This window comes from Gambusia affinis, linkage group LG01 (assembly GCF_019740435.1).
Source record: "Gambusia affinis linkage group LG01, SWU_Gaff_1.0, whole genome shotgun sequence".
Lineage (NCBI taxonomy): Eukaryota > Metazoa > Chordata > Actinopteri > Cyprinodontiformes > Poeciliidae > Gambusia > Gambusia affinis.
In genome coordinates this window covers 39,185,108-39,208,210 of record NC_057868.1, presented here as the reverse complement: position 1 = coordinate 39,208,210, position 23,103 = coordinate 39,185,108, and the positions used below count along the sequence as shown (strand labels likewise).

At 38.7% G+C, this 23,103-nt stretch overlaps 1 protein-coding gene across 1 annotated transcript in view; it reads left to right on the top strand.

Moving 5' to 3' along the window:
* The first annotated feature begins 1,096 nt into the window (after positions 1-1,096).
* xkr7 (XK, Kell blood group complex subunit-related family, member 7) overlaps positions 1,097-23,103 on the top strand; it is a 72,671-nt gene continuing 50,664 nt past the window's right edge. The window contains exon 1 of the mRNA XM_044124931.1: positions 1,097-2,426. Within this exon, the coding sequence (XP_043980866.1) occupies positions 1,816-2,426 (611 nt within the window). The 5' untranslated portion in view covers positions 1,097-1,815. The remainder of the gene's footprint in view (positions 2,427-23,103) is intronic.

Below are 23,103 nucleotides of genomic sequence, written 5' to 3'. Positions count from 1 at the left end.
ATCGTCTTCAGCCGTAAAAATTAGACAGAATAACTCACAGAGCCATTCAGATTCGGCTGTAAGGTTGGAATTAATCCATAATGAACTCTCAAAATAAATTAAATAATCTTGAGCTAAACGTCCCTGCAAAAGTTTTCATTAAATTTATATATTTTTTTATTAGTCACAAACTTTATAGAGCAAACCTAAAGCAGCGCATCATCAAGAGGAAGCAAAACTTTGTGTTTTCAATATTTTTTTGTAGATATATTTCTCAGTGAGTTCAACTTAGATGAAGAATACATTTATTAAACATACATTTTGAGGTCTGGACTTTGACTACGTCATTCTAACTCACAAATAGGCTTTTATCTACACCATTATATTGTAACTGTTGTTGCTTGTTTGAGGTAAAACTCCAGCATTTCCTCCCAGTTTCCTGTCACCTCAGACCAGCTGGACAAAATCACCCCGCAGCATGATGCTACCACCACCATGTGTGTAAGAGGGATGGAGTTTTACAGCCCAGGTTCTTTCCCACCACATCCTTTTATACTAAACAGAAAAAGTTCAGTTATTGACTCGTCTGAATAAAACGCCTTTATCAGCAAACTGAACTGAGCTTCAGGGAAAAGACGGTGGTTTTGTAAACAGAATGGTTGCCACGGGAGATCTTATGTGTTTTCCACCCACATAAAGTTATCTTTTAGCACAATCAAGTAACTGTTACCTTCAGTAGTTACAGGAAAGCTTTGTATATGAAACAATGACTTAAAAAACGGCTGATGTCTCTTTAAGAAAGTACTGCTCTTTTAGGAAGTTATCGCAACCCTCTAGCAACTTTTTCACTAGTGTTGCACAACATAATGATGTGCAGTTCCACCAAGTGTTTGCTAATTGCTGCTGGCTAGTCTGAAGGAGCTGAGTTGGGGCTGCTCCGTGAGGCTGATGTTTGGAGACTGAGGAGGAGCTTTGGGGAAAAAGCGGCGCTCGGTGAGACAGAGTGGTTGCCATGGAGATTAAAAGATGCATGAAAGAATCAAAACAACACACTGTATGTTTTTGGTGAGGAAATTACACTACAGCATAATGTAAGGCTTAAAAAACTCGATTTTACATAATACTTCCACTTTAAAGCTCGGTGTGGCTTCCTCTCAAACAGAGATATTGCGAGTGAAACCATAAAGAACAGTTTGTTATGTGAGAGGAACACAAGGCTGTGCTTTCTGAGGCTGCTTGTGTTTGTGCATACAGCGAGTGAAGGAGCCTGACAGACAGAACAAACAGTGTTAGCCTTTAACCTCCCAGCAGACAGCGGGTTCACCGGTGAGCTCATGTGATTTCTTACCTCTGTCTGCCTGGGAAGCACAACACCGCATGCGGTCTCTGCCTCTGGATGGATAACCCAACAACTTCTCAGTGTCTCTGTGATCTCTGGCTTCCCCTGACAGGAGGCGGGTTCACGCCTTCTCGGATTGACAGGAGCTGGGTGTAATATTTAGAAGTTTGACAGCGGTGTCGTCATGTGCGCTGCAGCAGCACGCTGCAGAGAGAGCAGCCAAAACCTGGCAAACATTACCTGATGGATGAACTAACACCTTCCTGCGGGTCGGTCTTGGTTCTTTCTGCGCGCTGGATGTCCTGAAGACATCTTGCTGGTGACACGGTGTTAACAGAGCTCTTAGTTATGGTACCTCACAATTAATAGGCTGATGATGAGGCTAGTTATGATGTAATCTTTCTCACTCCCTCTTCCTTGCACACAGCTACAGCCCCCTCCCTTTCTTTCCTGTTTCCCCACCTCTTTCCCTGTCTTTCTCTCCTATCCTAACCAACATGGCCGCTAAGTCGGATGGAGCAGCGGTGTCTGTGGAAGATGACAACACGCCCAGGAGCCTGTCGGAGCCGGGGAACCCCGTGGCCCGATCCCGCTGCACCGCCGCCGGTGGGAAGCCCTACACCCTGCTGGACTGCTGCTGGGTGCTCTGCGCCCTGCTCGTCTTTTTCTCCGACGGAGCGACCGACCTGTGGCTGGCCGCAGACTACTACCTGAGAGGCGACTACTGGTGGTTCGGCTTGACTCTGGTCTTTGTCGTGGTGCCCTCCGCTGTCGTGCAGGTGCTGAGTTTCAGGTGGTTCGTGTATGACTACTCGGATCTTAGCGGCGGGGAAGGTTCGGGCAGCGGCGGGAGCTGTGCGGCGGCGGCGGCGGCAGGCGCGGCAGGCGCCGATGCCACAGCGGGCGACAGCACGTTAAGCACCAAGGACAGCGACCAGCACGGTGGGAACGCGCCAGCGGTGAACGCCGCGAATGTTACCCCGGTGTATGCGTCCTCTGGCCCGCCTGCTGCGGCGGTGAGAGTCGGTTCTCCCCGGAGATGCTGCACCATCTGCATGTGGGTCTTTCAAACCGTGCTTCACGTGCTGCAGCTGGGGCAAGTCTGGAGGTAAGACGGCTCCGGACCGGAGGTGTGCGGAACAAGAGGGGTGTGCTCGCATCTGTGTCCACGCGTACTCTACGCGTGCGCGTGTGTGCATGCGTGTGGCTTTGTACTGGATAAACGTGCGGGATGCAAACACAAGCATTGCATCCTGCACGGCTTTCTGCTCATTAAGCAGCCTAGATATGCGTGTGCGGGTTCTCCATGTTGGTCTTCCAGCCCATGCTTCTCGGTCCGTTCATCAGCGTGTGCGCGCCCGCGCCCCGGCATATTACCGAGCAGATCTGGGGACAGAAATGTGCAGAACCCGACCAGACCGTAGAGACATTAGATACCTCCCCCTCTGAGCCCATTTGTCTCCCGGACCGAACCTTCAGGTCCGGCTGCCATTCCTGAACGGAGGCATACAGCTGCTGGAGCTCCACTGGGAGCTCCACTGGAAGCTGCTCTCTCCCCACTGCTCCCATATGTCATGATACAGATATGTTGTCAGGAGCTCTGTGGTTTAACCTCCTCCTCCTCCTCTTCCTCCTCTGTGCTCCTTTTCAGTGGAATTATTTCTATTGATGGTCAATGTTGCTTCTTTCCCTGGAGAAAGCGGCGTTTTGGTTGGGAACTAGATCCGAACTGAAAAGGAAATGAGAATAATGATGAACCCAGAGCTCCGGGGCATTTTTAAATTTCCACCACTAAATTGTTGCTATTTTTAAAACGTGATGAAACATCAGAAAATGCTTCAGGTTCAAACTAAATGAAGCCTTCGTGTCGAAAGTGTTGCCTTTAAATCTGTTCATCCTCTTCAGTTGTGCAGGTATTTACTCTTAAGAGTTTTACTTAGTCATGTTTTGCAGAGTTGCTCAGTTTTCTGGTTTCCTGTTTGTGCTCCACTCACCTCTCTGGGTTTCATTGCCATCCTTCATATCTCCTTGTTGTTCATGTTGATCCTCCCCTCTGCTCCTTTTGTTCTGACTCAGATTAATATTTAATCAAGTTTTCCTCCTGGACTCACTGGACAGATTTCCAGTCCATTTTACTCTAAATTTATACGTTTTTTTTTTGTTTTTTTTTTTTTTTTTAAATCCAAGGATTCCAACCTTGCATGATTTTTTGATCAGTTTGAGAGATTTAGTTTTAAGATATTATTTTTTACAGGTAACAAAACTGAACTTTCTTCACAGGGATGGAAGCTCAGGTTTGTAACCTTGGAAAAGGTTTTTATTGTCAATGTCAAGCTTAAAGCTGATCTAAATTTTAATGTGTTATGGAAAACAGACCATCCAGCCAAACTTTATCTTGGTTTGGGGTTTCTAACCAATTTCCTCACAGAAAGCTAGAAACATTACATCCACCTGCAGAAAAAAAGAACACTGGATAAAAATGGTTTAAATGAACTAGCTGAGGGTTTTTCTTTCTCTCTCAACAGCTTGAGATCTTTCTGACTCTACTTGACGTTCAGTACAGCAGTCTCAGACGGGCGTCCTGCAACTTTTATCTACATCAGTGCACCTGAATATATTAATAGGATAATTACCAGAGCTTAATGCATGCTGAGGAGGTAATTTAGCCATTTGATTCAAGTCCACTGGACCAGATGCATCCAAATGTTGCAGGACTCTGGATAACCCCAGCCATGTTAATGTCTTAATCATAATCTGCATGTCATGCTGACCTCCTTCCTCTGGAGCTCATCAAGCTGCCTGCATCTTTTCATCAGGGTTGGAGTGCATTTCTTTATACTCCAATATTACCTGTAGCAGATTTAGGTTACACTTATTTAAATAAAAACAGTGCGCTTATAAATTTACTACCCAACTCTCATCAGGAAAGGCAATGAATCCATCATAATCTAAGTGAAGAAGTCAAAAAAAATCCAATGTTTAATTTTGTTTTCAGATTCTTGCCTAAACTTTCCCTTTTCTGCAGTCAGATCAAGATGCCAGCTGCTTGTTTGCTGCTATCAACTGAAGCCGGGTGCTTTGCTCCAGTGAGACTGAGATAAAGCTTTTCAGAGACAAACATGTTAGGTGGGCTTGGCATGAAACAAAGGATGAATATGTAGAAAATCACTTTTTATGCTCCAGCCTGAGAGAAGAATAGGAGCAAAACGGGTTGTGGAAAGTATTAATAAGCAGAGGGGAATGACTCTCTCTGCTGGTAAAACTATAAAATTGTTAATGTTGGAGGGTTTTCTTTTCCTCAGTACTTAAACTCCTTTATAGGATTTTTCTAAATATTTTAAAATGAGATCACATTTCTTCAATAAAATTTTAATTTTAAGACTTTTTACCCAATAATTGTGACATTCCTGCTTTTGGTTAGGCAAGGTTGATGTTTTTCAGATTTAAAACCTCCCAAAACCATTTGTTTCCTTCAAACGAACCAGTTTTGAATCACAATCAGGAACAAAGCAGCTTTAGGAAACGTTCCGCTAGCAACTTTTCAAAATCACAATGAAGCCATTTGGCCACTTTGTCACTTTCCTTGATGATTTTGGCATCGTCTGCTGTAACCAATCACATCATCCCTCCGCCTGCTCCAACATAACACCACCCATGTTGAAACCTTTAAAACTTACTCTAAAATAAAATAATAAGCATTTAAAGTTTCAGTTTCTTTAAGTGGATTATATGAATAAAAACAAATTTTGATGATTATAAACCACATAAGCATCATATTTGTACAAATACAATATTATTTATCCGCACCTCATTTTCTCCTCTTCTTCCGCTGCTGTTCATATGGATTTGTTTGTCCAACCAGTTTATGGTTTTGCATTCATTATCAAGAAAAAAAAAAACTCTGGAGCCCAAATCTGCAAGTTTTGACAAAAGGTGGAGAAATGACAGGTGGCTCTGTAAGAAAGGAAATACATCTACTGGGGAATTCATCTGAAAAATGCAAATAACCTCACATAAACATTACGTATGAAGAAATTAATCAGTTTATAGTAGAAGCCTTCCAGGAGCATGCAGGTGCAGCTCAGCTTAAAGGATTCCTCAGCTCAGGTTCAGTTTTAAAAAGTAAGCAGGATGTGTTTTTGACTCGTTGATAAATAGAAAAATTACATCTGAAATACGTTTGACCAAAAGAAGCATGCTACAGCTGAATCTGTAAAGATGGAGGAAGCCAAAAACAGGATGCCATTAAATGAAGATTTGCATTACATCAGCATATTCAAAAATAGAAGATGAGGGAGTCTTATAATCACATGCAGAGTCGGTAATGAACAGCTTTAATGAGACACAATAAGGAGCCGGAGGAGTCGGGTTAAATGTGGAAGACTGAGATTGGGCTCAGAGTTACTCTGGTTTGCAGTTCTGATCCAGCAGCAAAGACCCAAAAGTCGGCACACGTGGGAGAGGTGGGGAAAGAATCCTCTGTGTTTGTTCCCCTTCAGCGCAGCTCAGATATTCCTTCCTCACTCATATCTGGGTACATTTCCAGGTTTTTATGTATTTGTTTGCAGAGAAAGAGATAAAGTCATTACATTTAACAGGCGAATACAGTTTGTTTGACATCATCAAACATTTTCTCAACAGTTTCAATGGATTTTGAGAGTCTTCCAGAAGTTTTCACACCCTGTGAACTGTTTTGTTTCCTTTTTGTAACTGAATGTTGCAGATGTTTGATTCTGAGTTAACACATGAGGCTGTGAGTTCACTGCAAAAACACCAAATCTTACCAGTGGTTGCTGGTCTAGTTTCTAGAGCAAATATCCCAGCACACTCGAAATAAGACAAAATTAAATTACGAGTAACTTTTCATCAGTAACTTGTTTCTAGTAAATATTTCCCTAATATTGATTTAGAAGGGTACTAACTCCACTGACGGATTATTTCATGTCTAACAAGAAATTTCAGTGGAACTGGTACTTTTCACCAATATTAATGAATTATTGACTTAAAACAAGCTCCTATATCTTGTTTAATCTAGTTTTGTTTCATTTCAAGTGTACTAACACATTTGCAGTAAGAACTAAACCAAACATACACTTGAAGTAAGAGAAAACTAACTTACAAGTAACTTTTTAGCAAGATGTAAGAATTGTTTATGGGTCAACAATTTCTTGATGTTGATGGAAAAAAAAAAAACTGGTTATGAGATTTTTGTTGTGTGTTTCCAGGAATGAATTTTCCAAACACACACACACACACAGAAACACACCTGGCTGTTCCAGCTGTGCTTTACCTTTTCAGACGTCTGGTGGTCGGTTAAGCTGAGCTCACTCATGCATGCTTCAGGCTCCGGTGAGGTTTGGTGTGCAGAATTATGTCTTCATCAGACGCCGTCCAGTTGTCTCCACATCCGTTGTTTGTGATTCTGCAAATTTGTTTGCAGCAATAAGATCCTTTGGCCTTTCTGTGTGGAGTTGATGCTCTTGCTGTGCATGCATGAGTTCTCCGAGGTTCTAAATTGTTCTTAGTGGGGTGTTTATGATTGTTTTTATGGTTTGCTGGTCTTTTTGATGAACTGTGATCCTCTCCACTATGAAAAAAAACAACAGAACATCTCACCAAGTCTGTTGGTCTAGTTTCTAGTACAAATATCTTAATAGAAAATTAAGATATTAATTTAACTTACAAATAACTTTTCAGCGAGAAATAGAAGCTAGTTTTAAGTCAATAATTCCTAAAATTTTTTTTTGAAAAGTATGAGTTTCATTGGCAATTTTTTTCACTCAGATATTTTCCCATGTTATAAATAAAATAATCTACCAGTGGAACTACTTTTTTACAAGCTACAAGCTTCTATACCTCGCTGAAGGGTTGATTTTGTCTTATTTGAAGAGTACTGAGATATTTTCACTAGAAGCAAAACAAAAATCTTTGGTAGGACTTTGGGTTTTTGCAGTGCAAGGTGACCAAAGATTCTCTCACCAGCCATCTTCATATTTTGTCTGATTGGAAACTGCTCGTTTCTCTCTGCGTCAGTATTTTTGTTGCTGCTGTTTATGTAAAGAAAAGTTTTGGGTCAAGCTGTCATTTCCCCCACGCTGTTCAGCAGTCACTCTGCAGAAAGTCAGTCTTAAGAGATGCAGGCTGGTATTTTGCAGCTGCAGGAGTGAAGCAGATCCTCCAGTGCATGCAGGTGTAGGTTCAGAATCAAGGTCAACTCCGTTTCCAGGAGAGGCTCCGCTCTGCTGTTTATCGCCTTTTCCCATCTACATTTAAAACTCTGCTGCTGAAAGGCATCAAGGTCACATTTCTTTATCTGTGAGTGCCTTAACAGGCATCATGGGAGTTGTTGTAATTCCTTAGCTGAGGTGGGACTTGAAGAGTCACAAGAATTGATGGAAGTGTTTAACTTTATCCTGCGTTTACATGCCTCAGTGCATTAAAACCTCAGCCTGCAAGGACAGAATCTCAGGAACAGAATGACCAAACGGGCTGCTTTATACTGCAGTTGTAACTCATGAATACTGAATGTTTTCTCTGGATCCACTTCTCTCTGTTTTCATTTTCAATAACTGCATTAATATCTTATACTTGTGTGTTTGTGTTATAAATGATTCTTTTTTTAAATACTGGCTTCTGTTCATAGATTCAAAGATGATTTCTGTCCTCACCACCGACCTTAAACTGCACTGGAGTTGCAGTATTAGCTCACTGCATTAACAGCATAAGTAAAATACTAAGCTTCTGACTTTTTAAAATACATTTAGAGAATATCGCAAGATGTTGAGTTGCTACAATTTATTTTTGCCTAAAAAGTCAGTCACTAAAACCAGAAAGCTGGAGCACATCAGCCATTTCTAAGCTCCCTGGAGCTCAGAGAATAGATTTAAAAATATTTTTGTTAGTTTATAAATCACTGAATGGTTTAGGACCAAAATGAAAGATCTGGTATGGTCCAGGCCTCTCAGGTTTCACCCAGTATTTTTGATCTACGTTTCAGTGGAAATGTTTTAGTTCACTTGAATAAGAGAAAATTAACTCACAAGTAACATTTCAGCAAAAAATAGGAGCTTGTTTCAAGTCAGTAGTGATGTGTGTGTGATGTTTCCCACTCATAACAAAATATTTTCCATGTTATAAGTAAAATAATCTGCGTGTTTTGTTCCATATCAGACTTATTGTGTAGAGAAATGAGCTAACAAATAAAACCAACAATGACACAAAACAAGCTATGAGAAACTTATATAAGGCGAATGCTGCAAAGCAAACCAATAAACTATTTCTTTGATCAAATATCTTGAAACAAAGAGATTTGGTGAATTTAGAAATGGTGTTAGTTATGATTAAAGTCAGACAGTAATTATTGCAGATAAATTTACAAAAGTTCTTTGTCTTCTGCTCAAGTGACAGAAATAACAGAAGAAAGAGTAAAAACTGTGTTTGACTTTAAAACGAATATGGAACCGTTTGAAAAAAATGCTAAACTATAAATCAATTCAAAACACTTTATGAGAAAAAATGAAGTCTTAATTAATGATGAGAACTTATTTTGTTAATTTATAAAAAATATTTGTGATTATTGAGATAGAGGCCGGTTTATTATAACATTTCCTTCTCCTGCCTCCTTTTCACTTGTGTGAGAATATTTGTGAATTAATGGTGAAATTTGTTAAACTGAGTTAAAAAGCCAAATGATTGATTGATTGATTGATTGATTGATTGATTGATTGATTGATTGATTGATTGATTGATTGATTGATTGATTGATTGATTGATTGATTGATTGATTGATTGATTGATTGATTGATTGATTGATTGATTGAAATGTGAAAATCCCACCTCTCTCCTATTCCCACAAGCATAAAAACGATTCATGCTTCACTGAATGACCACAGTTTGAACGATTGTTTTTAAAGCTACTCTGTTAAAGAACAAGCGGCTGAAATTCTCACACAGATGAAGATTTGTTAAGATTTTACCGGACAGCGAAATGTTCTGCGCAGGTTTTATCGTTTATTTTTATGTTAGTTCCTGTCTGCGCCCAATCAGATCAATATGAAAAGTGATTGAAAAACGGACTTTCAGCTCAGGCGGTCCGACTAACGGTCCAGTCGGTCCGACTAACGGTCCGGTCGGTCCGACTAACGGTCCGGTCGGTCCGACTAACGGTCCGGTCGGTCCGACTTCGGCTAATCATCAAGCAGAGTGGCTAAATGGCAGCCTCCCTGCAGCTCACTGTGCTGAACCACTCAAATCTGTCTGAATGTGTGTGTGTGTGTGTGTGTGTGTGTGTGCGTGTGTGTGTGTGCGTGTGTGTGTGTGTGTGTTCATTCACAAATGCAGTGAGTCAGTAATTATTGCTCCTACTGTTAATCTACATTTCAGGATCTGCCACTCAGCGATAACCTGCTGGTGTCTGGAGGTTTTTAATGATCTGAGGGTCAATGAAATGAATAATGTTTGAAGATCTTTTCTCTGCTCATTTAAGTTGTTTGCATTTAAGAACTTCACAACTAAATCAAAAGAAAAACTGCAATCACCAACTGTACTGTCAGGTCCTAATGGTGCTCATTCAGCTCATGTATAAAGTGTAATAAAGAGGGGAAATGATTTTACAATATTTGTGAAATGTTCTGAAAATCGTTCTGATTCTGTATGTTAATGTTGTAAATTATTGGTAAACACTTCCATGATGCTCCAAGTTGTTCTCTAGATGACTTTTTGTTTCAACACAGAGATTTTTCATGTTTCTCCATGAAACGTGTCAGAATAAAATGCTGCATTCCTCAAGTTTTTTCACCAGATGGTTTTCCCCTCTTAACTAAGTTTGGTGTTAGATTCATTTCTTTACTGGATCTGTGAAAGAACCGGCAGAGCGCCAAATCTGAGTGTTTCATTCATTTATTGACTGATTTAATCAAAACCTTAGTTTAGTTTGGTTGGACATCAAATAAATGATCAGGAGATTCTTTAAAACACAATTTTAGATTTACTGCACAAATATTAGCTCTGTTTGTGGAAACCCTTTTAAAGCTGAAACAGATTGTCTGATGGCTTGACAAATTTAAATCTCTCAGCAATTTCAGATCATTTTCTAATGTCTTCCAATGATTTCTCTTAGGAATGCATTGATCTACTGTTTTTACTTTCGATGCCGATTCTGATATCAGCGGTTTATTCTCGGCCGATACCGATACAATACAGAACTGATTTAAAATGTTTCTCATTTTAAACACAGACATCAATGTCACAAATTACAAATTTATTGGATAACTCTGAATGACTGAATTACTTAATAAATACACCAATAGCTTCACAGGCTTAATCAAACATGCATAAACAACTTTAATGTGTTTAATTAGGAGTAGAATGTAAAATAAATAATAAAGAAATTGGTTAAAACAATAGGTTGACTCCTTTGGTCAAACAAAACCATCAAATCTTATTTCGAGTGGTTTAGAAAGTGAAATAATCGCTATCTAGATTTTTTTTCGTATTGTGACCAATAAAGTTATTAGTATCAGAACCCTCCATCTCTAATTTTGCTGTATTTTTGTCAGGTTTGAATTACCTAGAATAATGAAATACAGACAATCATCCCCAGTTACAACGCACATTTCAGCTCTAATCAAAACATATGCAGCTGCAATGTGATTCACATTTCATAAGATAAACCAGAACATTTACTACAAACAGTAAAACTGTATCAACACCATTATGCAATACAGTATTATTTTATAAACATGAAGAATCGGATGTCCTTCTGCTGAGCAGCCGGTACCGGTTCTGGTTAGAACCGGTTCTGGCTGTCTCTCATCCTTCAGCAGGGCTTCCTTCAACAAATATAGTTAAAGCATTTCAGAATATAAAATGATCAAGCAAATGTCTGATAAATATATATAATCACTCTTAACATTTTTTACAGTACATGTTACTGTCTGTATCTACTCTTATATTAAACTGCAAAAACACAAAATGTTACCAAGATTTTTTTATCTATTTTCTGCAAATATCTTTGTACACTTAAATAAGACAAAACTAACTTACAAGTAACTTTTCTATAGTAAGTCCATAATTCCTTGATATTCTTCAAAAATTACTAGTTTTATTGGCAGATAATTTCACTTATGACAAAACATTTTTCTAATTTAAAGGTGAAATAATCTGTAAATGGATCAAGTATTTTTTTCATCAATATTAAGGAGTTATTGACATAAAACAAGCTCCTATTTTGTGCTGAAAATTTGCTTACCAGTCAATTTTGTCTTACTTCAACACAAAACTAACTTTTAGTGCAAATCTTTACTTGCACTAGAAGTTAGACCAAATATACTTGGTGAGATTTTATGTTTTTGCTTTTGTTTTCATGTACAGACTGTAAAAAACATCATAACTGCAGTCTGGATGTGTTTGTGGGAGTGACTCTAATAAGCTCTGCTAACTGGCTAGTTGTAGCTGCTAACTGTGGTTTGTTAACCTGCAGTGTGTGTGTGTGTGTGGGTGTGTGTGTGTGTGTGGATGCGGGCGTGTGTGGATGCGGGTGTGTGTGTGTGTGTGTGTGTTGCTGTTTCGATGTCAGCATCTTGTCTCCCTGGTGCTGGCCTGCAGCAGCTGAAGGAATGCACAGAATTTCATAACATTTCTCTTAAAGAATTCAAAGTCCCTGCAGCGTGTGCGCACGCTGGTTTATGTAAAATTTAGTGAAGTTATTGATTATAAATAAAACCGTGCCTGGCGCGGGAGGGGGGTGATGATGATGCACAGCTGTCTGTCCGCCTGTGTGCCTGTCTCCCCTTCATTCAGGCTCTGTATGCTCTCCTGTCTGTCGGTCTGTCACGCTGCGCTGAATAATTCACTCCGGTTCTTCAGGGAACTGTCAATCACATCTTTCAGAGTTTGTGTATGTGTTTGTGACGAGATCTAGCATTTCCTACTAGTTTGCTCCTGTTATTCGCCCTCTTTTACTTTAACCCTGTAATCAACGAAGGAGGAGACAGGGGTGGATTTTGGCGATGAGGCTTGATGGATGGAGCGGTTCTGAGTGTGAAAAGCGTGAAACACACCTGTCATGCCCCCCCACGTCCTCACATGCTCAGAACACATGTTTGTAATTGTTTATGTGCTGCATGCTAGCTCAGTTAGGGTTTATCCTGCCATGCATGTTATTAGCCTGTGCCTTGCAGCTATATGTGTGTGCACGCTTATTGAAGAGTGACTGTGTAGAAAAATAACTCGGGCGCAAATTGTGAGATCACACTGTTTACCAACGCTCCTATATTACCTCTGCCTCTGCAACAGCAAACATGTCATTGCTTCAAAAACGGGACCTGCTCCCATTAAACTGGTAAACTCTGGCATTTAAGGAGGAGCGCTAAATCAAATTTAGGCTGAATGCCAAGCAGCAGCAGAGAGCACGCTACCAGGACTGCGTTAATACCAGCCTCTGTAATCAAAAAGGGAAGTGTAGCGAAGCGCTGCATTTATTAAGACTATAAAACACTTGTAGATACCTGTATGGATTTCATCATGTCAAGCATGAAGACCTGGCTGCTGTCGTCTTCTGCTGAATTTATCACAGCATCAAAGACTTCCACACATTAACACATTATTTGGTGGATTGACTGAATCAAATCAAACTCTGCTGTCTGCTTCTCTGGACCCGTTTGCTTCGAAAGGTACGGAGGATGATTAGGGCCAATGATAGAAAAAAGAGAATTTTGACGTTTTTACTCGGAATTCTGACTCTTTTTTAATTCTGATTTTTTTTTTACACAGATTTCTAACATTTTGTCAGAATTATAACTTTTTCTTAGAATTCTGAGCAAAAATTCAGAATTTGAACTTTTTTCTAAGTTTGACTTTCTGCTCAGAGTTCTAACTTCTGTTTGTCAAAATTCTGACTTTTTTCTCAGAATTCTGGCTTTAATCTTCTGATGCCAAAAGTCAAAATTCTGAAGGAAAAAACTAAATTCTGAAATTATAGTCAGATTTTTTTCCCCCTGTGACTCTAATCCTCTTGTGTCATTAAAAACACTTCCATTGTTCTTTAATGTGGATTTTGAAGTGTTATATTAGAACAGGTGGATGGAAACTGTGAAATTCAAAGTAGCTTCTTTAATTTTGCAAAATAAAGCTTTCATGTACACTTCAGGTGGTTTACGCCTTTTCTGAAAAACAGTTAATGTGCTGAAGTCGAAAACATATTTACTGAATAAGTTCAAATGTAGTAAACCTTACAAGAGGCACAGAACTAAGAAATAATAAATAGTAAAAGTTTTTTTGGTGTATGGAAAATTAGCTGTTTTAAAAATCTTCCAAATGTAATGTCACAAATCAGCAGGCACTGCCCTTCACCCAGCAACCCCAGCAAAACTGATATTACAGCTACATGCTACATGATGTACAATGGCTGCTGGAACAGACAAGTGTTTTATTGTTGACTTATCCAAAAACCACTTGCTGCATTCTTGGTTGTGCAGGAGGTTTTCGGAGATGTACAGTTGTATAATTGTGCATCTATTTGCAGCCATTTTCATGTGAGTGTAAACGCTGAGTTTTGGGGCGTGGCCTGCTGCAGCTTATTTGGATTTAAAGTGATAAGATGCCCTAAAACAACTGAAAACAGGATAAAATCTTATTATCTAAGAATGACTTTGTGTAAAACATGTAACAAACATGTTTTGTAAAGCCCATAAATATCCTAACCTGTTCAAGGAAGCATAATTAATCGATGCTCACTGATGACCTTCATCCTCAGTCTTCACTGCAGGGCAAAGCCTGGCCTCCTCAACCCCAATAAAACCTCTCCCTTATTTAATATGCATATGACCAGTGCTTTGTATGTTGCAGGGTCCGGTACCCAGTTTGCTTTGAGAGATCCTGCAGGGGGCAAACTGCCCCTGACAGCGTAGCTTCCAGGATCCCCTCATTACTCATAATGCTCTATTCTAATGAAGTGGCATTTAAAGGTGGACTGAACTGAGCTGAGTGGGACTTTTCAACACTAACAGGGTTTTCTCCGCTTTCAGGCTGCGCTGCAAGCAGTTACTTTAGAAGATTTTTGGCCCTTGCCTTTTGTAACCTGTCAGTTTGTGCTGAACATCAAGCTTATTGCCAGAAATTGTCGCCTGAGAATTTGAAACAGTGGAAGTGTCTGTACTACATGAAATAAAATTTTTAAAAAAGAAGAAAAACGTCCATAATTCTTTAAAAACATTCATAATAAACCTTACAACTCTCAGCAAAAGTCTTCATGCTGTTTGAATCTTTTAGCATCGTGCTTTATTACAACCAGAGGTCGCGTTAACTAAAGATTTGACGTAGTTTTATTTTTTTCACATGAAGGAAAAATCTGAAACTTGTCATTTGTATGAATTACATTCACATCTGTGATATCAAGAAGATTATAGAGCCTTAATGATGAAATTAAATTTATAGACCATGAAATACATACATGTAAATCTCCAATTGATCAATTAAATGCATCATAAAATTATAAAAACATCATAAAATAATTAAATGTCATTAAGTTGTTAAATGCATCAATAAATGAACATATCATAAAATTGTGATTAAATAATTAAATGTCTCATGAAATAATTAAATCTTCTTAATTAATAAACAAAAGTGATGGATGACAAAGCTGCTTCATTTCTGATTCATAAAATGATCTGATTGGATGCTGGAAAAGACGATTGTTGTGCTAAAAGGAGTTAGCATATCAGCAAAGCTATTAAAGGGTAAAATAGCATCTCAGTGCTAACATGTAGCAGCAGCAGCACAGATGCTAACGCTAATGTTAGCGTCCACATTTCTAATGAAGTTCTATGAATAATCAGGGGATCCTGGAGAGATGAAAGGGTTTAATGCATTAATACACCATGTAAATATGCCAGGTTTAGCTAAAGATGCTAATTTTCACCTGTATAGTTTATTGTTATTCCAGGTTGCATAACAACATACTAAACATGTTTGTTGTTGAGCTCATGTGTATTTCTTCAATAATTTAGCAGCAAAAGAGTTTGGGAATTGAAAATGTTATTTATTAACCCTGAAGAGATGAGATGATCTATAAAGAACCTTGAAGATTCACTTCTGTAGCTGCAACAAAAGGTCCAGAGTTGACTTTGTGTGTTAAAAACAAATGTTTTTTTATCGATGCATAGTTTTAATTTATACAAGCAGCTCTGTTTCTTTTACAGGTTTATTTAAATACACTCTCATGCTCACTACTGCAGCTGTGCATACTGTAATTTAAACTGTTCAGACTAATAAAAGTGTGCAGTTAAAAGACATTTAAAAACTAATTATGGTTATAAATTAATGATGTGGCGTTATCTAAACAGCAGCTACTGAATTACTGAGGCATTAAATTCATCCCGACCTCCAAATGTTTACCTCTCCATCCGTTTTCTGTTTCTACCTGTTTGACTGGAACGTCTCTGGCCAACCTGAGCAGCGGTGGATCGGTGGGCAGACGGAGCGTCTTGATAGATGGCTTCTTATGCAAATTGATAGATGGTGTAATCTGGGACACTGCATGGACTCGGGCCTGCACACGGTGTGTTGGTTTATCTCTGTGTGCACATCAGCGGTGTGTGTTATTAGCGTGTACCCTGCAGGTACACACACACATTTCTCTCTCTCTCTCTCATTGGTACAAACGCATTCAGACACATTCTCCTCGAGTGTGTGAACTTTCTGTTCAAAGCCCAGAGGAACGGGTGTATCGTGGTGGATTCTAGTTCTCTCTCTCCCTGAGCTCTCTGAACTCACACACTCTCTGATCTGTCTCCCTGGATTTTCCTCTGTTTGACGGCGTGTGTGTGTGTGCGTGTGCGTGTGTGTGTGTGTGTGTGTGATGGGGGGTCGGTGATGTGTGAGAGGAAAACTCTCCAAACGTGAGAACCTTTGATTTGCTCACACTATTTTGTTCCAGATGTCGGAAACAGTTTTTGATATTTTATCTCTATTTTCGTGCTTGTTGATTTCTCCCAGCAAAACGTACATTCTGGTTCCAGGAAGATATTTATAGTTAAGTTTATGGGCGCTCCTTGTTTTAACTTTTCAACACCTACTTGTTTTTTTGTTTTTTTTTAGTATTTATAGTTCATCATTAACATCCTTTGCGTTTTCTTTAATCTCTGCCAAAATTAAAACATCCCCTATAGATCCACTCAAGTCCAAAATTATTCATAACCTTATCAGCCTGGTCTTTATCCTTTTATTGAAGGTTTACTTGCCTTAACTACTTGAATTGTGTAAATTTAAATGAGTTTGTTTTATTGTAAAGCAGTATGTAATTGAATATTTAATTCTTTAACCTGTTCATGTTGATGATAAAGGACTAGTTATTTTTGAAAAGGGTTAAGAAGGTTTTGTCTTTATATTTTGTCTTTAGACTGTTTTTTGTTGAGCTAATGGGAATAAAATAGATATTTAAAAAGCTTTTTGAACTTTGACCTCTGACCTGGTACCGTGGGGTCATATTTAGAGTTTGAATATCTCCCAGTTCCTTCTGCGTGTTTAACGTTTCTGTCAGTGTATGTACTCAGTTGTCACTTTAAAAAAAAGAACAACTCAATCCTGTCTTGTGAGAGAGATGAAATGTTGTTCTTTGTTGTTTTTATGAGTTGCAGGAACCTTTTGATGTATCATAAATGAGGCGCGTGCGCGCACACACACACACACACACACACACACTCTTCTCTGTGCTCCACCTGTTAATGTTCATCCTGTTTCCCTCCATCCGTTTTACTTTGAAGGGTTGTGAAGGTTGTTGGTGGTTTTCTCCAGCAGTCAGTGGGTAAAATCGAAGGTCCAACTCGTCGCCAGTCCGTCACAGGGAAACTTTGGCTACATTCACTCTGCAGCCAAAGGTGACCTGCATCCGACTTTTTCTCTGAAGTTCTGATTCTGATCTTTTCTTCTCTCAAAAAAATCCAATTTGTGCCACTTCCATCTGTGGAACTGAGTCGCATGTGGATCCGATTGTTCGCAGTCTGAACGGCCACGTCACACGTTTCTGCACCAAAAGAAGGCAGAAGCAATAAAAAATCTGGACGTAAACAATGACTGAAAATAACAGTTATTACATTATGAAATGAGTCTGCCATGTGAATGTAACCATGGAGACACACAGGACAAAACATTGACTCACTCTAGCACACAAGAGCAGCTCAGACAGACGTATGAATCTAACAGTTCGGTTTTATGACTGTGAGAGGAAGTCTGAGCACCAGCTGAGAATCCACACATGCACAGGGAGGCAAACTTTATGCAGAAAGACCCAAACCAAGATTCAAACCCACAACCTTCATGCTGCAGCCGCCTGCTCCACTGCTTCCTCCTCCAGTTTTCTGATGGTTCTATTGATCAAAAAATAAAAGAAAAACATTGCGTAAAAACATTGTTAGCAAACATTGTGCTGATTATTAAGACGTAACCATGACGATGGCGACATGTCCAGTGTCCATAGCTGCGTTTCCACTGATCGTATAATTGCACACATTAGAGTTATGAAGATAAATTCTGCTAATGGAAACACATGTTGTTACTAAAGTGTTTTAGGTTGAGTTCAGGTATTTTGCTAAACTATAACAGAAAAAAAAAATTTTCCACGTCTTCTGGTGTGAGTTGACGTCTTTTTCGCCAGCAGACAAAGACGACAGGAAGTGGTGGAAGGATGATGGCGCAACACGTTTGTTAATGATCGAAATCGCAAACAAGATTACTCACGTGTGAATTTTAATTGTGTTTCTTATTTAATGGAAACGCCACAATTGTAAAATTGTGTTTTTCCACATTAGCAGAGTCTGGACATTTAATGAAAACGTAGGAGAAGCCAGCAGCGGGTCGGTCTGGACTGCAGCTGTGCAGAGTTAATAAGTATCTGCCCTAATTTTCTCTGCTGCTGCTTTTATATTCCACTTATAAATAAAATGAGTTGTCTGCACCTGTGCTTGTAGATCATCGCTTTATTAGATCCTCGCTCACAGCAGCCAACACTCCCACCAGCAGCACTGTTTAGTGTTTGTGGTCACACACCTACTTGCTCCAGATAGTAAAGCTGGACCTGTAGAAAACTGGAAGTGTGTTAGACAGAAAGCTGCTGCTCTCTGAGTAAGTCATGTAGAGGAATCTGATTTGACTCCACAAGCTTTTCAGAGCCTAAAATTCTGACTGCAGTGTTTAGATCCGTGTCTCTGTGTGTATTTTCACCTCTCTAGACAACTTTGCTTCACATTTGAACAGCTGTTTACAGTGTTCTCTGAATCGCTGTGAAGAGAAAAGAGGCTTCCTTTATTTGTTCTCCTGAGACGATGCAGACGGAGTCCGTCCAGATTTCTGCTCCATTTGAAAGTGAATTTAATTCACCGAATTTTTTTTTAATCAGCAAAACTATTTGGACGTTTTACGGTTCAACATTTCAATATGAAAGTACGATAGCATATGAATCGTAGTTGGCAGTTACAGCATCCAAATGAGTTGGTGATGTCAGTGTAAGCGTAGATATTTAACTGGAGTTCGGTGGAGAGGTTATGATAAGGAGAGGTTATGATAGCTCAATATCTTACCCTGTCTGACAGATTATTTCACTTATCAATGGAAAAAAAATTTTGTTTTATGTGAAATAATCTGCCAGAACTAGAAACTTTTTTTTATCAATATTAAGGGATTAAGAAAATATTAAATTTTTTTTCCCCACCAGGGTTTTTTTTTGTGGGCTCTAGTGTCCCTTATGTGAAAGTAGGCTGACAGGAAAGGGGGAAGACATGTGGCAAATGTTGGCCGGGTTTGGGAATCGAGCCTGTGACCACCGCGTCGAGGACTGAAGGCCTTATGTGGGTCGCGCTGTCCCCTACGCCACCACAGCACGACCCAATTAAGAAAATACTTTTGATTCACTTCTGACTTACAACATTTTATGCTGATTGTTATTTTTTGCTTTGTTTAATCTCTGTTTTTAATATTAGTTTAACTCAGATAGTGGGGCGTGGCGAAGAGCAGGACTTTATAATCGTCTTTATTCCTTTTATTTTGTGGGGTTTTTATGTTTATATGAACACATTTGCAATGGTATTTCAATTCTGGGGAGGGAAGGTCACTGGGGGGGTCGTGAAAAATTATGATCCCCAGGGGGGCGGAGCATATCAGAAAATAATTGAGCAATACTGGTTTAACAAAACGTGTCCTGTGACGTATTTCAGTGGATATCCAGTTAATCATTTATGGAGAAAACATCCAGAAACTTCCACTGCTTTGCTGTGAACAACACAGTTTACAGTTTACTGACGTGTTTCGGCTGCTCTCCTCTGGGAAGCTGGAGGAATCTGAGCCTCAGAAGGAAAAAGGAAACGTTTCTCTGTCTCTCTGTGGTGATTTCCATGCCACACATTTCATTGGGAAGTAAGAAAGAAGCGTCACCTTTAGAAGGAAAATATCAGCATCAAGAGAGGAAGGATTTCATAGCAACATTGATCAGCTTTATGTGTAGCAAAGAGCTTCCATTTATTTCTTTATTCATGTCTAACAGGATAATCCTTTCTGTAACATCTCCATATATTCTGCATTAGTATTTTTCAGCCGTTTGATTAATTTCTCTGAAGCCTTTGAACTAGCAGTGATGGAGTGAGTAAATTCAGCAGCTCCTGGATGTACATGTATATATGCTGCTGTATTTTAATTAAATTTGTGCTGAATGAGGGAAGGACGGCTGCTGAGATGACCAGCCTTAAAGCTTTAATCACTTGATGACCAAATACTCTGCTGAACACGCTCCTATTCCTGGACAAGCCCCAAATCTCAGAGCAACCTCTTCCATTTGCATAAATTATCTTATCCTCTTCTGTTTCCAGCCAAACATTAGTGACAGGAATTCATGCAACTTCAGAGGTGATGCTAAAGCACTGCAGGGCTCAGAGGGCAACATTTTTAACTAATTTCACAGTTCTTAATTATGATGGAGTGGTCAGGGACATACCGAGAAAAACTGCTTAAATTATGATGATAAAGTCATAAAATTATGAGAATTAACTTATAGTAATGGGAGAATAAATTCACAATTTTTCAAGAATAAAGTTGCACAAGAATAATATGAAAATAAAGTTCTTATAATATAATAAAGTCATAAAATTACAAGAATAATTTCATAATATTACAAGTTTAAAGTTGCACGAGAATAAAGTCTTAATATGTCTAATTCAAATTGTAATACTGCGACTGTGTTATCATTTTTTTGACTTGATTTTGATAATGTTATGTTTTATTTTCTATTTCCTGATTCTCTGCCATCCTGACTCAAGGGTGTAAATTTTGAGAAAAAAAAATCTCGAAATCTATAAAAAAAAATTAAAAAAAACCACCCACAGTGTCTTTTTGTGGGCCTCTTTTCTAAATGCTGAAAATGAAAACTAAATATGATGCAGAATCCGTTCGGAGCGGTGCCGGCGGAGAGCGAGCGCTCAGTTTGGTTCTTTCTATTGTTTTGGTTCTTAACAAGTTTTCTCCCTCCCCTCCTGATGGGAAACTCTGACATGCAGACAATAACATCAGATCTGACATTTTCATTCTGCCTCATCTTCCTCTGCCTCTTTACATGTCCATCTGTCTGTCTCTTTCACCTCTTCCTCACTTTCTCCTCCTCAACTTTCCTCTGTCTGTCTCTACTTTGTTGTTTGAAAGAACAGAAAAGAAAGAACTTATTTCTGCAAAGTCATTCTGCTGTTGTTGGTTGTTTGTGAGCCAGAGTGTGATTTCAGACCATTTAAAGGAACGACAGAGGCAGCTGTGTGTGGATGTGTCACTAATGAAGCCTTGTGAGAATGTTTTGTACGAGAGGGCGTGCAAAATAAAGGGAATTGCTTTAATCATCAATGCAAATGGCAGTAAACAGGAATAGGATAAGAAGCAGGAAAGCAATAAAAGTCAAATTGAATAATGAGAGAAAGGAAGAGCGAGGTTGTTGGATTTGTTTTTTATTTGAATAAAAAGCCGCAGAGAACAAAGCTGTAAGACCAGAGCAGCAAAACGAAAAACCTTAAGTGAGCTTAAGCTGTTTTTGACTCACCCAAATGCATATTCATAGTTTTCATCTTCACATGAAGCTGAAAACCTCTGAGGAGAAACTCCAGCGACGGAGGAACGTCTTTTTAATCTACTTCAGATTAAACAAGTTGGATATGGACATTTTATCACGAGAGGGTAAAGATATAAATTTAGCTCAACATTAAAACTTAATATAAAATAATCAGTCTAAAATTGGTTAGATTATCTTCCCTTTATTATATGCACTGTTTAAAAATATTGAGCTTTTTTGTTTCATAAAATGTACACATTGACAGTTAAATGTATTTTTGATAAAGTTTGTAAATAAATCTAAAATTATTTATACATCTGGAAGACTAAATGTTTTTAAAAAAACATCTTGAAATTGATTTTTGTTTTATGAATCTGTGGAAGGACGTACAGATTAGGACCTCAAAGCTCATCACTCCATCTAAATCATTTTAAATACCTTAGGGAACTTATTTTCCTATTAAAATATTAATTAAAACTGATTTTTCATCTTTTTTTCAAAATTGATACTCATTTTCTTTTGTTTTGTGATATTTTGAGAAATTTCTGTCTCATATTTATCAGAAACTTCTTGGTGAATTCAACATTTACAATTGACAAGTTTGAACAGTTTATATACTTACATGTTCAAAAGTCAAACATTATGACAAAACATGGAGGAAAAGTTTTTCAAAAGTCTTTATTTATTGATAATTTGATTAGAAGATGCTGGTGAAATGGATCCTGACGGGGAAGCTTTAAAGATATGCTGCATAGAAACTCAGCACAGATTAATAAATGTCTAAACACACTGATTAATTATTAATAAAATTATGGATTAAATTATTAATAGCAGCTCTGTTGTTCAGTCTCCACCGCGTCTAGATGGCTAAGAGACATTTAACTAACAGGTGAACCAAACAAAATGGCGTCTCAAACATATTTACTTTATTTTAGAGCTTTATTGAGTTAATTTTCATTAAGACCCTTTGGATGAAGCATACTTCAGTGTCTACACGTTAAAATCTCTGATCCTCTGGCAGAAATAAGCAAAGTGTCAGTGACTAGTATAACATCTGCTTCTGTAAACACTTTATTTTCTCACCCAGCTGCAGGATGTTTGTATTTTATTTTACTTTTGCAATCAGGGGAAAACATTTAGAAGTATTAAACTTGTGCTTCAGCAGAAACTCCAGTCAGATCCTATTTTCTGTTTTATTTCTATTTTTCAGACTGAATATTTTTTTTATTGAGTCGGTGCTGAGATCTAATCTAAGATGATGGTCACTCTGATCAGATTTCCCATTTACAGTTTGTCACTTAATCATGACTCCATGAATGTATTCAAGCCTTTTATTTCTCTCTTTTTTAACTCGTCTGACACTTTTTTCTTCAAACAGAATCTCTGTCCATCATTTCTTCAGCTTTTCAGGAACTCTGCTCCTCTCCTCCGTCTCTCTCTCTCGTTCCATATCAATATTTCATATCTGCTCTCTTTCCCTTCGTTTGTTTAGCCTTCATTCCCCGTTCTCCTTGTTTTGTTTGCATGTTTTTCTTTATTTATAACTCCTGTCTGCAGACGTGTTCACTCACCTGGAACGGGAGGACCGTGTTGAACAGCGTATGTGTTTTATGTTGCATGATGCGCTCTGTCCTGAACACACATGAATACCCGCAGCGCGCGCTCACCCATCCATGATGAAAACACTCGTTGATTCAAACCTGCTAATTTG